The 14707-nt window shown below is 40.9% G+C and overlaps 1 protein-coding gene across 1 annotated transcript in view; it reads right to left on the reverse strand.

The window, feature by feature from the left end:
• brip1 (BRCA1 interacting protein C-terminal helicase 1) overlaps positions 1-14707 on the reverse strand; it is a gene marked incomplete at its 5' end in the record, with an annotated part of 129498 nt that overhangs the window by 108543 nt on the left and 6248 nt on the right. The window contains 8 exon segments of the mRNA XM_024258134.2: positions 459-620; positions 2519-2659; positions 2746-2923; positions 3006-3160; positions 3249-3381; positions 3464-3663; positions 5598-5819; positions 8084-8356. Coding sequence (XP_024113902.1) covers positions 459-620; positions 2519-2659; positions 2746-2923; positions 3006-3160; positions 3249-3381; positions 3464-3663; positions 5598-5819; positions 8084-8356 — 1464 coding nt within the window.

Here is a 14707-nt window from a genome sequence, read left to right on the forward strand (position 1 = left end):
TTGAGAAAATCCTGATGCGGCCCGGCCTCAACTAGACGCCGCCTGTAGTGGCCCCCGGCTGATTTGAGTTTGAGACCCCTGGTCTAAACGAAGAGACAATTCAATATTTATTTTTGGATGTCGTGTTACTTTATCTTGTATTATGCTGTTTTCTGAATCATTTACTCAACACCAAATGTGGTTTTACTTTTCTAGACTGCAATGATGTATGTGACATTTCAACAGTTTTTAAAACAAAATGACTTTTTCCAAACCTTTTGAAAAAACATTCCCATGGTTACTGTTCACTGAATCACAGGTTTACCATGTAAATACTTCGAACCTCCCCTTTTCTGTTTTTTTGTGGAAGCTAAACAGTCAAGAGTTCCAGGCTTTAGGGTCGCACACAATCTTTTACCACTCTGAACATGGCAGCTCGTGTATTCTTATTTTCCAGTTTGTCTTGGTGGAGCACTAACCTTGTATGAAGGCAGAAAGCAGAGCACCCCTTTGGTCATGACCTTGCAGACGTGGAGCAGCAGGTCACCCACCTCATCCTGGAACGCATATGTTTCAGTGTGCTGAAAAGTAGCACGCAGTTTCTTTCCTTGGGGTCCAGCACCAACCGTTCCAACCCAAACCTAAAAAAGTCAAAGTGAAAATAAGAGAAAAAAAAAACTTTCAGTCTTGGCATAAAGGTTACATTTTTTAAACACATTTCCCCAACTACAACGCCTTTCAAATAGCCTTAAAGACCCACTCCAATGAAAATGGTGTTTTTAACACGTTCTTGTTTCTCATGACAGGGGACATATATAAAATAATTTAACACTGTGTTTCTGAGTATTTCTTAATTCAAATCTTAATGAATCAGGAGGAGTTAAAACCTGCAGTTTGAAAACACTCAGGTTTGTGGGCGAGCCAAAGTCTTCCTGCTCCATTTCATTCTGATTCATCCACTGCAGACAAATAGATCCATGAACGTCTTTGTTTTCCTCATTTAAGCTGGAATCTGGATCTAAGCTGGATAGCTCCATTTCAGCTGCACAGCTAATGTTAGCTTGGGGTTGTGAGGGGCAGTAAGCTAGCAGGAGTGTAAACACATGGATGATGGGAAATCAGCTGAGGTTTACTTCTGCACCAACATGCCCGCTCACAACTCAGAGGAAAATGAACTAATGAACTCCTGCCGCTCTGCAGAAACTAGGGGTGTAACGGATCACGGATAATCTGCAATCCATATGGATCACTAGCCACGGTTTGGCCCACATGTGTACCACGGATCACCCCTCCCCTCCTCCCCCGCCGCCGCTGCGTACCTCACGTGCACATTATTAAAAATTAATTCTGTCCACACTGGATGCAATCGCCGTCAAATTCATGCACATTATGCTGTCTTTGTTGTCATGCTGTCATGCGTCAAAGTTGCTTCTTGACGATTACCCAAAACCTGAAGCTCCTGCCGCGTGTGGGAGGAGCTTCCGTCAAAAACTTTTCTAGAACTCGTCATGGGTGATGTGGATACTGAGAGATCCACTTGATTTATTTTTGAAGAGATGAAAAAAAGCATTGGTGCACATCTCCGTGTCTGAGGAGCAGCAGCTATCCTGCAGCCGCTGCACGGATGTGCCGTCAGGGGAAGGCAGTACGGCAAGCCAAAAGGATCAAAAATCACCAGGAAAAGTGGGCAAGGCAGTGCCTCACCTGCATATGTATCACAGAAAATAATTATTTGAAATATTTATTTATGCTCCCACAGTTAGTTTTAACAATACAATCAATACCAAAAATAATGAAAGTTCAATTTGAACTTTTCCATTAAAAAAATATTTTTGAACACTGGAGAGTGGGGGGTGGGAAGGGAAAAAACTGCATATTAAGCATTCTTTTCTTAATTTCTTAATTACATGTTTTTACATTTTTGTATGTGTTCAAAGTTCAAAGATGTGTAAGTGTATATTTATGCTTTGAAGTATTTTATACATGTTTTATATATATATATATATATGTCTTGAAGCTTTTTTAAAAAGTAAATTGAGGTTTCTATCTTCTTGATTTTTCCTATTGTTATTTTTTTTTACTGATCTGAAAAATGATCCGAACTGTGACCCTAAAGCCATGACACAATCCGAATGGTGAGTTTTGTGATCTGTTACACCACAGCAGAAACTATGTCCTAGAAAATGACACAGGGTTTTTTGATTTTGGATAGAAAGTGCATAATCATAATTAAAAGACTGAGAGTGCTTTTACAACAAATAAAAATATAGTTGGAGTTGGATTTCAAGCTTTACCAGAACATAAGATACAGAAACTGGATTATCAGATCCAATGTTCAAGTCTGAATGTTTCAGCAGTTTCATGGTTAGACAAGGACACCCGGAGGACAAAAGTGGAACTACCAAAAAAAAACAAAAAGTAGAAGCCTATAACATGAGTCTTAGTAGTCATTATTTTACAAGTTTTCATAAATATATTTAAGAAATTAAAATCTAATTGCTCTTCTTTATCAAATCAATCATATTTTGATGTGATGAACCTGGGATTTGTTGATGACATGGTTGGCTTCAAGCTGGATGGAAAATTTCACCCCCAGTTCAGAGGAGAAGGAGCTCATGGGTGACAGCGTTCCTGATGTCAACACGATGCTGTGCACTGAGCCGCTCAGGTCAGAGAAAGCCTGAGAAGTTCAAACATAGTCAGGACGACATGTCTCAGCAAACCAACAGTGGAGGACAGCTGAGCCTTGCATTCAGAGTATCTCACCACTGCGGGGTTCAGGCACCAGAAGCTCAGCGTCAGGACCTCAGTCTTGACTCTGGCATTCTGCCTGTGTCGTGGTCGGGGCCGAACCAAAAAGCCCTGGGCATCGGGGACATCAGGCGGGACCTGATTGGTCCATGCATAGCTCCTCTGAAGAGCTACTTTGTAATCTTCAGCAAACCTGCAGGCATGCAGAGCATTTGTCAGAGATTGTGCTGTGAGAAACTGCTGTGACATGAAGAGAGCAGACATTCGTCTCTGACCGGCAGTTGTCCCTGTACAGGAAGTCGAGCACCATGAAGAGGTTTTTCAGGACAGTGGACGTAGTTGAGCTGATGGTTGGAACCTGCACCATGTCCTCCTTTCCATTAACCAAGCCCGCACGCTCCTCCTTTTCCAAAACTGCTGCAAAATTTTGCTGTGACAAAGAAAATGGTGGAAGAGCATCAATGCCGTGGACAAAAAGCTTCAAACCAGATGGCGAGGAAAGAAGTTACTTTAGGTACCTTAAGAATCCTGAAGGTGTCAGCTGTGATGCCCAGACCATAAAAGATGCCCAGCATGTCTGTTCCACTCCAGACTTTACTGGCACTTTCATATCCACGCTCAGACAGCAGGACCTGGCACTCCTGGATCCAGCTGCAACACAGTAGGAAATAAAAGTCAACTTTTGAATAATGAAATAATGAGCATAGCCGAAATGATTCACTCAATGCCTGACTTGAAGAGAGTATAGCAGAAGTCCCTGAGAGGCTCGTGTTGGGAGCGTCTAATGTTGTTGTTGACCATGCTGTCCACCTCTTCTCTGCACATCTTCAGACTGCTCTGGTCCAGACTGAAGCTGGCACTTTCCCTTGCACAATCCTCAATGTTGTGGGCTTCATCCAGGACCAAAATCTGTCCTGCCAGGTCTATTTCCATCTAGTGAAAATACAGAGTTAAAGGAAAGAGAAAATAACCTGTTAATTCCTCCTGTCTACACATGAGAAAACCTGTGAATCCAGCGTGATGTTCTCTCTGTTTTAATGACAGTACAAGAGATACCTATGATAAATAAGAAGTATTTCTAAATAAAAAACTGCACAACTCAGTTCAAAAACAGCTAAACAAATGATGCAGCTCTATCAAAAACTCAAAGGAGTGAGTTGATTGTAAAATGTGAACCATGGGGCAAAATAATCCAGTAACAGGAAAACTTCTAGGTCAAGGTCGGCAACCTTTAACAGTAAAAGGGCCATTCGGGCTCGATTTGTACTGATCAAAATCTAGAAGGAGCTGCATAGTCATTCTTTAGCCTTTAAGAAATTTGGATTTGCATTCATGATCTTCCGTTTTTTTAATAATAAATATGAATTATGTCTATCTTTTTGCCACAAATAAAAGCAAATATGCAAAAAGAATTGAGCATCTCTCATTATGGGATTTTCTTTTTTACTTATTTTCAAAATAAAAGATTCTCTGTGCCAAACAGGATCATCTCAGTGCAGCTCTGAGCAGCTAGTAACAAATGTTGTGCAGCATAAGATAATATGCGCTTTTAACTCATAAAAGATCAAACTTTTTAACAAAGTTTTGCCCTGCATATAAAATCTGTTCATTCTGGAGGTAGAGTTGAACAAACAAGACGTCTTCAGGTCAACAGGATGCAAAAACCTTCATAGTTCATCATCTATGGGCACCTCAGACATCAATTTATAAATGTAACTAAAATACATTCAATCAATGCTAATTAACTAACCTTGCTTAGAAAAAATGCTATTTAATTTTTCTTTTCTTTTTGTTGTTCTTTGTCCCCTCTTTGTCCTCAGCAGTCTTACACTGCTGGGTTTTGTTATTTTAGTTTGGGGTTGGATCTTGGTAGTCTTAGTTTTCAGGCTTTGTTTATTTGTTTTCTTTAGATGGTTTTGGTTAAGCAGCCATTATCAGGGGCTGCTGACTCTGATGGTCGACATGTCTGGATCAGCAGTCTCCATGACTTATTTAATGTTTGGTCAAGGGGCCACCATGGAGAGATAAAAGAGACACATGTGGATCTGGGGCTGCAGGTTTAGGTCAACCGAGGAACATATCAAAGAGAAACCAAAGAAAGATGTCAAAAAGAAAATGAGAAATGAAAACAAACATCAGACACTTGTTTTTAAAAGAACTCTTAAAAAAACAGATGGGATTTGGAGTTGAAAACAACAAACCAGTTTGGGGATGAGAAGAAAAGCAGGTAATGGAAAAAGAAGAAGTCATGATGTGCAGATGAATCTATAAAAACAATCTCTAGGAAAAAATCTCCATCTGGACTGGACAAAAATATGCTGAGACTTCAGTTTGGTCTCCAAACAGATTCAAGCAAAGCCTTGTGTCGACTGTTTCTGTTTCAATGGTTTGATAGAGGACTACTGGAATCTAGCAGGATTTTCAAGAGCTATCAGTGAATTCAGACTTTCTCGTGATTAAGTCATTTTTCAGGAGGATAGAGGAAAGATTACTCAGGCCTAAAGTATCTTCATGAACATAGAGATGCCTGCAAACCATCCAGATCAGCAATTATAGAAACTGGTTAACAAGAGTTTTTGCTGCAAAGGTGATCAAACTCACACATGAACCTGATTAATACTGAAATCTGTTTTCCTATAAACAAAGAGGTCCCCAATAAATTAAGCTTGTCCAAATGAGATTACAGCTGCAACCAAGAATTTGTTTAAAAAAAAAAAAAAGGTTTATAATTTCTTTTTTTTTTTACTTTGTCACTTTGTGAAGGAATACAATGCTGAGTGACACATTTGTTGTTAGTTGTTTTGATTTGACCGGTCATCCGTCTGTCTTGTTGAACCACATTTTCCACACTTTCAAACTCTACTCACACTCTCTCTGATCATTGGATCCAGCAGGTAGTTGTACGGGCAAAAAATGATGGACGCTCCCTGCATGAGTTCACGAGCAGCGTAGTAGGAACACGATCGGAGACGTCTGGCGACAGTAACCAGCTCTTCAACATCCCAGGCCTCATGGAGCCCGTGGACTATCTGTAGTGTGTGGTGGTCACGCATCTTCTGAACACCGTGGTAGTACCGGCAGGATTTTCCCTGTTACAAAAAACACATTAGACGGCCTTCTACAACTACTGACACAAAGTTGTATTCTGTCAATATTAAACCTGCAAACAAAAAACTGCTGTCGATTTCATTGCACTTCAGCATCAACCCAAACAATCCTCAAAAACAGACATGATGGTGACTGTTGTATGAGCAATCTAACATGAGACAGCTGTGGAACAATACACAGTGAGGCAGATAAGTGTTTGAACATCCTGTGACTTTGCAAGTTCTCTCACTTAGAAATCATGGAGGGGTCAGAGATTTTTATATTAGGTGCACTGTGAGAGACATCTAAAAAATCTAGGAATCACATTGCATGATTTTTCAAATCAATCACTCGTATTTGAACACCGTCAACTAGAATTCTGACCCTCACAGATGTGATTTGCTCTTCGAGGAGCAAAGTAATAATAGGATAGAAAAACAGGAATGAAAACAATGAGCACATTTTAGTTTCTATACAACAGATCTTGCAAACTTGTCAAAATACAAAGAGTAATCTTTTTTTCTTTTTCAATGTAAAGCCTAATTAAAAGATCACACTTTTATCACACTTTTGTATCAATTTTATTGATTCATAATGTGTGCATATTATTGATGTTTGTATCTACTCTGATTGTTTTACCTCTGTAGTTTAGTGTATTTTTATGGTGCTTTTTATTGTTGATTTAATGTTCTAGGTTGAGATTTTGAACATCAGTCCAGTGACTACAGATGAGAAAAATAGCCTCTACGCTAATTCTGGCTCATTGCAGTTATCCTTTTAATGTGCACCGTCTTTGAGAAATAAACCAATAAACAAATGTGATAAAAAAGAACAACCAACTGTTCAGATTAGATTCTTTTGACATTAACAGCTTCTATAGAGTCTGAGTTTAATGTCAGAAACTGTAAACTAAAGAATTTGGAAACCAAACGCATAAAAACAAATTCTACAAGCAAAGACTAATAAACATGTTCAACATGTGCTTTGGTGTAATTTTCTGCTGTAAGTTATTTTCTTGTAGAATGTGCTGCTGACCTCAGAGGCTCTTCTCATCCTTCATGTATCTGTGACTAGAACATTGGTGCAGGGGAGAGGCCCGTCCTCATTTATTCAAACAAAGGGGTTACCGTATTTTCCCAAGTATAAGTCACTCCCGAGTATAAGTCACACCCCTGGCTAAACTATGAAAAAAACTGCAAATTGTAATCCGGAAAATTTGGTAAGTTTGAGCACTTTAATAGATGATCTCTCATTTCAGAACTATACTGTACTTTTGTGTACACAAAAATACCAAATCTTCTGTTTGAATCTGCAGAGGTCCTGGAGTGCACTCCTGTTTGTAATAGTTCCTTTATCCTCGTCTCCATCTGAAACGTTCAAAGAGGTTCTCTGATGTTTCAAGTGTTCAAGCAAATGCAGTCTCTAACATTTCCTCACACAGTCTCATTTACAGCCCCAATTACTGTCAGCCCAGCTACGCCTTTAAAAACCCCACCCTGATCTCTATACATTTAACAGCTTATAAGGCAACACCCCCACAAATACAGTACACGGGTGGACTCAGTTACAACTTCACTAATGATCTCTGAAAGAATCACTCTCCTTCTCCTGACGATAAACAGAACCCCTCACTGACAGGGAGGCCTGTCGGCTGAATGACAGGCGCTTTAACAGCCTTCAACTCCCCTTCCCCTCCTTCAGGAAAGTCACGCTGGCAGGCAGGTGTTTTGACTGATGACAATATTCTCTGAACAATGTTTCTGAATGCATGGTAACTAGACACTGGAGGTCATGAAGCACAGCAGCGGTGACACCTCCTACAGAGGGGTTACTCCTCGGCCAACCGTTTCTTAACAAAGCAAGAACTATTTCCATGGAAGGCAAACACCTCCAATGACAGCATAATTGTCCTCATTACAGTAGGCGCCTCAACTTTTGGACAGTATATAGGACGACAAACGTCTCATATCTCCAGGGAAAAGGCGCTGAATGGTTCTCAACATTCTAGAGCGTCAAAGGCTTTTGTGGCCATAATTGCTTCTCTGAGGCTATACAGCATGAGACAGTCTACACCAAACGAACACCTGACAAACCTCAACATTTTAAACACAAATCTGTCATGCTAGATTTTCTCAGATTGTGTATTTGAATGATTGTCACTTAAAAGCATTTTATAAAAATGTCTGTCTTTGTAAATGTGATCTCAGGTGGGTTGTTGCAGGAATTCCCCTCAAATCGCCAGAGTGTTTGTGTTGTCCATCCTCACATTTTTGGCCTCCAGAAGATCTTTGCAGCGCTCATTCCGGTTGAAGTGTGGTACCACTTCAGGGTTGACACAGGTGTGGTCTCTGCTGGATAGAATGGTCATGTGCACGCTGGAGTACACAGTGCGCTTCAGCTCGTGTGCGATCTGAGTTATCTGTTTGTGCGTGCGAGTGCCAAAGAAGATCTTGGGAATCCTCTTTCTGTTATCTTTGTCCTGTTTTTTGGCGGCGTCTTTGGTTGAAGCGCAGGGGCAGCAGGAGCAGGGTTCAGAGACCTGAAGGGGAATAAACACATGAAGAGGGTTTTACTTTTCTGTGTGCTGCACTTGACTCTTAGCTCTTTCATTTGGCGCATCAACAAGTTTCCTTTTCATACTTTGAGGCTAGAAGTCTGTGTACATCAAAATGCCATAGTGCGAACATGAGCAGGTTAAAACCACAAGTCTGTAAAACGGTTGTAAATGCGCTCATCTGTCCATCATGTTTTAATATGGAAACAGTCTAATGCAATGGTTTCAAAAACACCCCCCAGGTAACATGGTCTATTTCCACATAAAAACCTGGACATTTCTATGAGAAAGGCTTCACGTTTGTAAAGGTGATGATAAAGTAATGTTTCAGAAACATGCAGGCATCTGAAGATTTAGATCAGGGGTCTGCAACTTTCAACACTTAAAGAGCCATTCGGGTCGATTTCTCACCAACCAAAACCCAATAACAGCCACAAAGTCTTCACTCAGACTGCTTTATGTAAAGCACTTTGAATTGTCTCTGTACATGAAATGTGCTATACAAATGAACTTGTCTTGCCTTGCCTTCACTCACCCTTTACAAAAATAAGACACCGATTTATATTTATGTTTTTGCTACTGACATTATACATTTAAATAAACTATTGTGTGTTTTTTGGCACAGATTAAACATATAGACCCAAAGAGTGAGAGGCTTTTTTAAATAAATATGAAATAATTTATAACTTTTGACAGAGCTTTGCATGACTTCCCTTCAAAACAAGACATTCATAGGATCATGTCAATGCAGCAAATGCAGTAAGAAGTGTAAAGTCATCAATAATAATAAAATTAAAAAACTAGGCAGGTTTAGAGCTCTTCTCAGCACAGATGATGTCCTTGTGGCCTCAGAAAAAAAGGACGATGTCTGCTCTCATTTGTCCTAATAAAGTCTATTGGTGCAAATGCATGCAAGGATAATACCTGGCTCATGCAAAAAGTCATGCACTGCATTAGTACAGTCTAAGCCATGTATCTAATAGAGTTCAGTTTTTCAAATAAACAATAGGCCTTCCCTAAGAATCAATCAGTCGTGGTGTACTACAAGGCTCTATGTTTGGTTCAACATGTTTTATGCTCAACAAGTGACATTTTTTACATTAATCTCCAGTCCTTGCTGATCATACTCAATTGTGAAGGACTAAACATCCGACAACTCTATTAGATTTGACTGAACTTAGACCAGACTACACTGACTTTGTTTAATGGGAAATCAGATGTTTAAGATTGTTATACTCCAGTTAGTTCTGATAAAGCTAAACTATCTTCTTATCTGTGTTTTTTAACCTATAATAGCTCAACAGAATACTTTCAAAGTTTTTGGTGAAATACAATTGAGCTGTTCAGGAGAAGAATGGCTCCCTACGAATGGATGAATATCAGGGAACCTCCAAAGATCCACTGAGTAAGGGCAACCATCTGCGGTGACAGGCTGGGATCAGAGGGTAAAACAAAGATGAGAAGTCTAGCTTTCTACAACTGTAAACCAGTTCTGTCTGCCCCTTTGTCCACTCCGGGATAGCAGAAAGTGGTGGGAGTCACTTTTGGCAGGAGGTCTTGAGTGTGGTTTCAAAGCAGTTCTTGGTAAAGAGGGTTGATCTATGTCTGTTAGGATATAGCACATGCCTGCGTCACTTTAGGACTGGTTATCATTACTCAATGATTCCTTGATTTCAGACCCAAGTCTCTGATTGATGAAAATTAGCAGGAAAAGTCAGTTTGTTCCTTCAGACAGCCTGTTCAAACTACACCAGAAAGTAAAGTATGCTCCTCACATGAAGGCTTCATCCATATTTTCTACTTGAAATAGCTTTGGTTATGAACAATGGTAATACCACAGCCAGTGTTTCACCTGAATTCACTAAGCATCACACAGGAGTCAAAGCTGTCTAGCTTTTTATAAAGACACTTACATTCAAACATTGTATTTGGTGTTTTTGGTGGCTCTGGATTTTAAATGTTTCACAGTTTTGAATAATTCAATTAAACACAATGTTTCCTGCAACATGCAAATAAGAGGCTAAGTTTCACCTTTATTGTTGTATTTTTAATAGTCTGTTAGGCTTTGCAGTGCATTATGTTGCTGCTATCCCAACACTAGCATATATTGTCTGAAAAGGCTTTCTGACAGACTGGCAGGAACACTCCTTTGAACAGAACATGGAGAGGAATAAAGACTTGTATCTTACATAAAGTGTCCTGTCACTCTGCACCAGATGACCTTTTCTGGCTCAGAAAGCTGATAGGACGCCTTTGTGGTGGCTGTGAAAGTCTAGCTGCCTCTTAATTGGCTGTTCAGTGGTGTGGTGAAATCTTTTCTCCCTGATCTCAGATAAAGTAGAAGCTGGAGATGCTGATAAGTTTCAGCTGTGGTATCCCCTTAGATATGTATTTTAGGCAAAACTATGAATCCTTTATTTTGTAATACCTTATCAAATAATATTAAAAGTGGTGCTGCAAACTGTAATATATGCAGAAAAACTTCCATAAAGTAAAATATATTCAAGAAAAGAAAAACACTAAAATGATGGCAACATTTTATAAAGTAATTTCATAAAAATGCTTACAGAGGACAGATAGATGAGTGAAGAAAAATAAAGTAAAACCTGCTTTAGGAACGATGTGACAATTGTTGCACACCAATACTTGGAGTTTTTATTTGATGTTCTGTCATGAGTTAGAGAGTAATGATCTCTGGGCTCTAAGGCCCCAGACTGTCAGACACGTAGAAAACAGGACATGAACACCCCTCCCTTACCCACTTAACCCCACGCCCCCACCCCCCCATATGACCCTTAACAACAAAACTGAACAAAGAGCTAAGAACTGCAGATCTAAGGGAGCAGTCTGGCTTGGTACTACTGTGTAGAAACGATATTACGAAGATCCATTTATTCAAGGTCCAGCCCGACCACAGTCAAACAAGGTAGAACATGTTTCAGTAGGAAGCTGTTTTCCTCTGAAAATACTCATAATCCGCTTACAAGTAACTGCCTTTGTTTTTCATTATGAACAGGGGAAGAAAAGTGTCAAACTATTGAGGTTTCTCATCACTTTCATGAGGGTACTCCAATGGCTCCAAAGTGAGATGTTGGTTCAGGCCAATGGTTGGAATTCAAAAACAAGAGCTGGTTTGTGAAAGAGAGAAACGTTTGCATAGTTGGAAAAAAAGAGGAGAAACTTAGAAGTGGTCTCTCCCAAGATGTGTCTGAATAGACTTTTGCAATTAAAAACCACATAGGCAGATATTGCAGAAGGACAGCATTGCTCCAGCAGTTCATCCTGGTGGAGCTGCATCACAAACCAATGACATTTTCTCTTTGGGCATTATTTTCAAAGGTGAATAAAAAAAAGGACCCAAAAGTTAAGGGTACATGTAGTTCAGCATCACAATACACTGGAGTAAACATGAGAGAGAAAAATATTAGGACATTTAGCATCACACACAGCACCTACTGCCACTACAACCTCTCAGCTACTGGAGCCAAACAAGGCAAGGACAAAATCCAACCAACTACCAATCAATAACAACTCCAAGATAAATATAAGAAAATCTTTTCTTTACTTGTGTGTTTCAGAGTTGGTTAAGGCTCTTTTAGTTGTTTATAGTCTAGTACATTCTAATATACAAGCTCTCACAGACAGAGGGCTCCTCGCCTTTAGTTGTGCAAAAAGCGAGGATTAATACAGAGGCCTCCTTCTACTTTTGTGTTACTCAATTGTTTTAAACAAAACATGTTTTAGATTATTTTGTTACATGATTTTTACTTAATTATTGAAGTATTTCTGGCTTGGAATGTTTTGAGCCGCTTTTCTCCTTCAAAATCTACTGGAATTACATTGATGGTGTAAACAATCAAAAAATTACAGTAAATTTAAGAACATAAACACTGGAGCTCCGTTAAAGGGTTGAATGACAGATTAAACTTTCTATGGTTTCTCATCCTAAATGGACACAGCTAGAAATACAATGCACAGCCAAAGTGGCAAAACTGCAGGATCAGAGCAGATCCGACAGAGGCTGATCCGCTCGTACTTCCTTTCAAAGACGAGAGCTCTGCTAGCAACCACTAACCAGATCGGGTTATTGTGAAGAAGAATAGCATCTGTAGCACTAAGACCAAACTTTCAAAGGTTTTACAACAAAGCAGTCACTCAACTTACTTTTTTTTTTATACGGTTTGACTAAAACACTAATCAACCCAAAGGCTCATGAGACCCAATTCAGCTAGAATTAATAACTAAAATGTTCCTTAAGTTGGATATTTGCTGTCAATCCTCCTCCAAAGGAGCTCATTAAACACTGTCTGAACACCAAAAGTTTCAAAGTATTTCAACTATTTTTCTTTAGAAATATTTTTCTTTTGAAAGAAAATAGTTGAAATTGATTCACGAGAGGAAAACCTGTGCACGTCTGAATCACAACACTGTATCATTTTCTACAGTTTTTTTTTGCTTTTTCTGAAACACTAGTCTGGCTTACAGTGAGTCCTCTGCAAAGTACCTGAATGACTCCACAAAGGTACGAATGGTATGTGATGTCATGCATTGCCACTTATCGTGAGGATCAGAAGGTAGCACTTCTGATGACAGACGAGGAGCTCCAGTTACCCAGCAGCTCAGATTTTCCAAGCATGTTTACCCATCAAATATTACACTGTGTGGTGAAGTGTAGGCCAGAGAGGGCCCTTAGAGAGCTGCCTCTCAGAGTTAAGAGGGATAACGAGCTCTGAGACCATGTGAAAAATAAACAGAGGTGCTGCAGGGCCCCAACACCAGTTCAAGTTACCTTTCTCCTCTGGAACAGTTACGCTCCACAGCCTGGGCCTGGGGCCCGATCACCTTACCTGCTGCTGCCACATTAAATAGAGCCATCCAAATATCCTGCCCCAAGATGGCCAATAATTACTTATTCATTGGCAGGTGGGGGGAGGCAAGCAGAGTGTAGAAGGGCATGCTGATGAATAGAGGCCCTTGTCATAAGCTGCAGCAGGAAACAGCTGACACAAGAGTATCCTTTTACCCGGCTGCTTCACGAGATGCCAAGACAACGAGGTCTGAAGGCTGGCCCCGCAGCCGGAGCAGACACCCCACCAAAGAATGCAGAGAAGTCGCAAAAAGGCCTCACAAGACATCCGCTCTGCTAGCCACACAGCAAAGAGCTCCGTCACCAAACACTGGGACAATGTGGCTTGTTGGGCTGTGACGTAGAGCCCGACTCACTGTTCTACCAGTGTGACAGAAAGCAGATGTTTACTGCAGTCCAACAAAGGGAAAGCTGCACTTTCAGCTGGGTTTCTGCAGGTACACCTGCTAGAGTACAGTTTCCTCGGCAGGCCAGCGCTGCCAAGTGTAAGAGTGCTGGCTGCAGCTTATCTGAACCGACAGAACAGAGGTCAGCTGTGTTACCCAACACCTCTGAATATTCACAGCTATGCCTCTGTTCCTTTACTCCCGCCAACACCTAAGAGATGAAAATCTCACACTCCAGGAGGCCAGTGTGCGATGCGAGCACTGAGGGACTGCCTGCAGCAGATCACTTGGGTATCACTGGCGCCTCTCACAGGACGCCAATTTGCTCCTCATTCCACAGCTTTGGAAGGGATGAACGTCATTCCAATAAGGCTGGGCTTCAATAGCCAATACCGTGGAAGACGTGACACCCAACACCCCTCCTCCTGATATGACCACACTGTGAAGGCAGAGGAGCTGGCAAATACCTGCCCTCTGAAGCACCTGTTTATCCCCCGGGCGCAGTAACCAGTGGGTGAACCCCATTCAATATTTATCCCAGTGGCTTTCACAGATCAGCGGCCCAAGAGAGGCAAACCCTCTTAATTAAAACTGGAGCTTGCTTCAAAGGAGCCCATTCAGGCCATCAGTCAGCGCTTGCGGGACAAAGCAGCCCGGGTCATGTAACTGCACTGAAACCAGATACCGATGCGCTTCTTCAAATTCACTTTCCCTCCGCCTCTTTTTCCATCACTCTCAGTCCGGGCGACACACCTGTGGCGAGTTGAGGTGCGGCTGTGACGGCTGACCCCACGGGGAGCTGTGGACAAATCCGGCTGTCTGACGGTGGGGAACGTGTCCGTCTCTGGGTGCTGCACAAACACCCCAGCATGGATTATTCACCACAAACACATCATGATCGCTGACAGAACACACCAGAAGAAACAAGACGTCCACTTCTTTGAGGGCAGGACAGCATGTAGGAGGTCTGGCAGATCCAAAAAAAATAATACAAAAAACCAGTGTTGGGACTAACGCCGTTTAAGTATAACGGCGTTACTAACGGCGTTATAAATCAAGTAATTTAGTAATCTAACTAATTAC

The sequence above is a fragment of the Oryzias melastigma genome, linkage group LG13, assembly GCF_002922805.2.
Source record: "Oryzias melastigma strain HK-1 linkage group LG13, ASM292280v2, whole genome shotgun sequence".
NCBI lineage: Eukaryota > Metazoa > Chordata > Actinopteri > Beloniformes > Adrianichthyidae > Oryzias > Oryzias melastigma.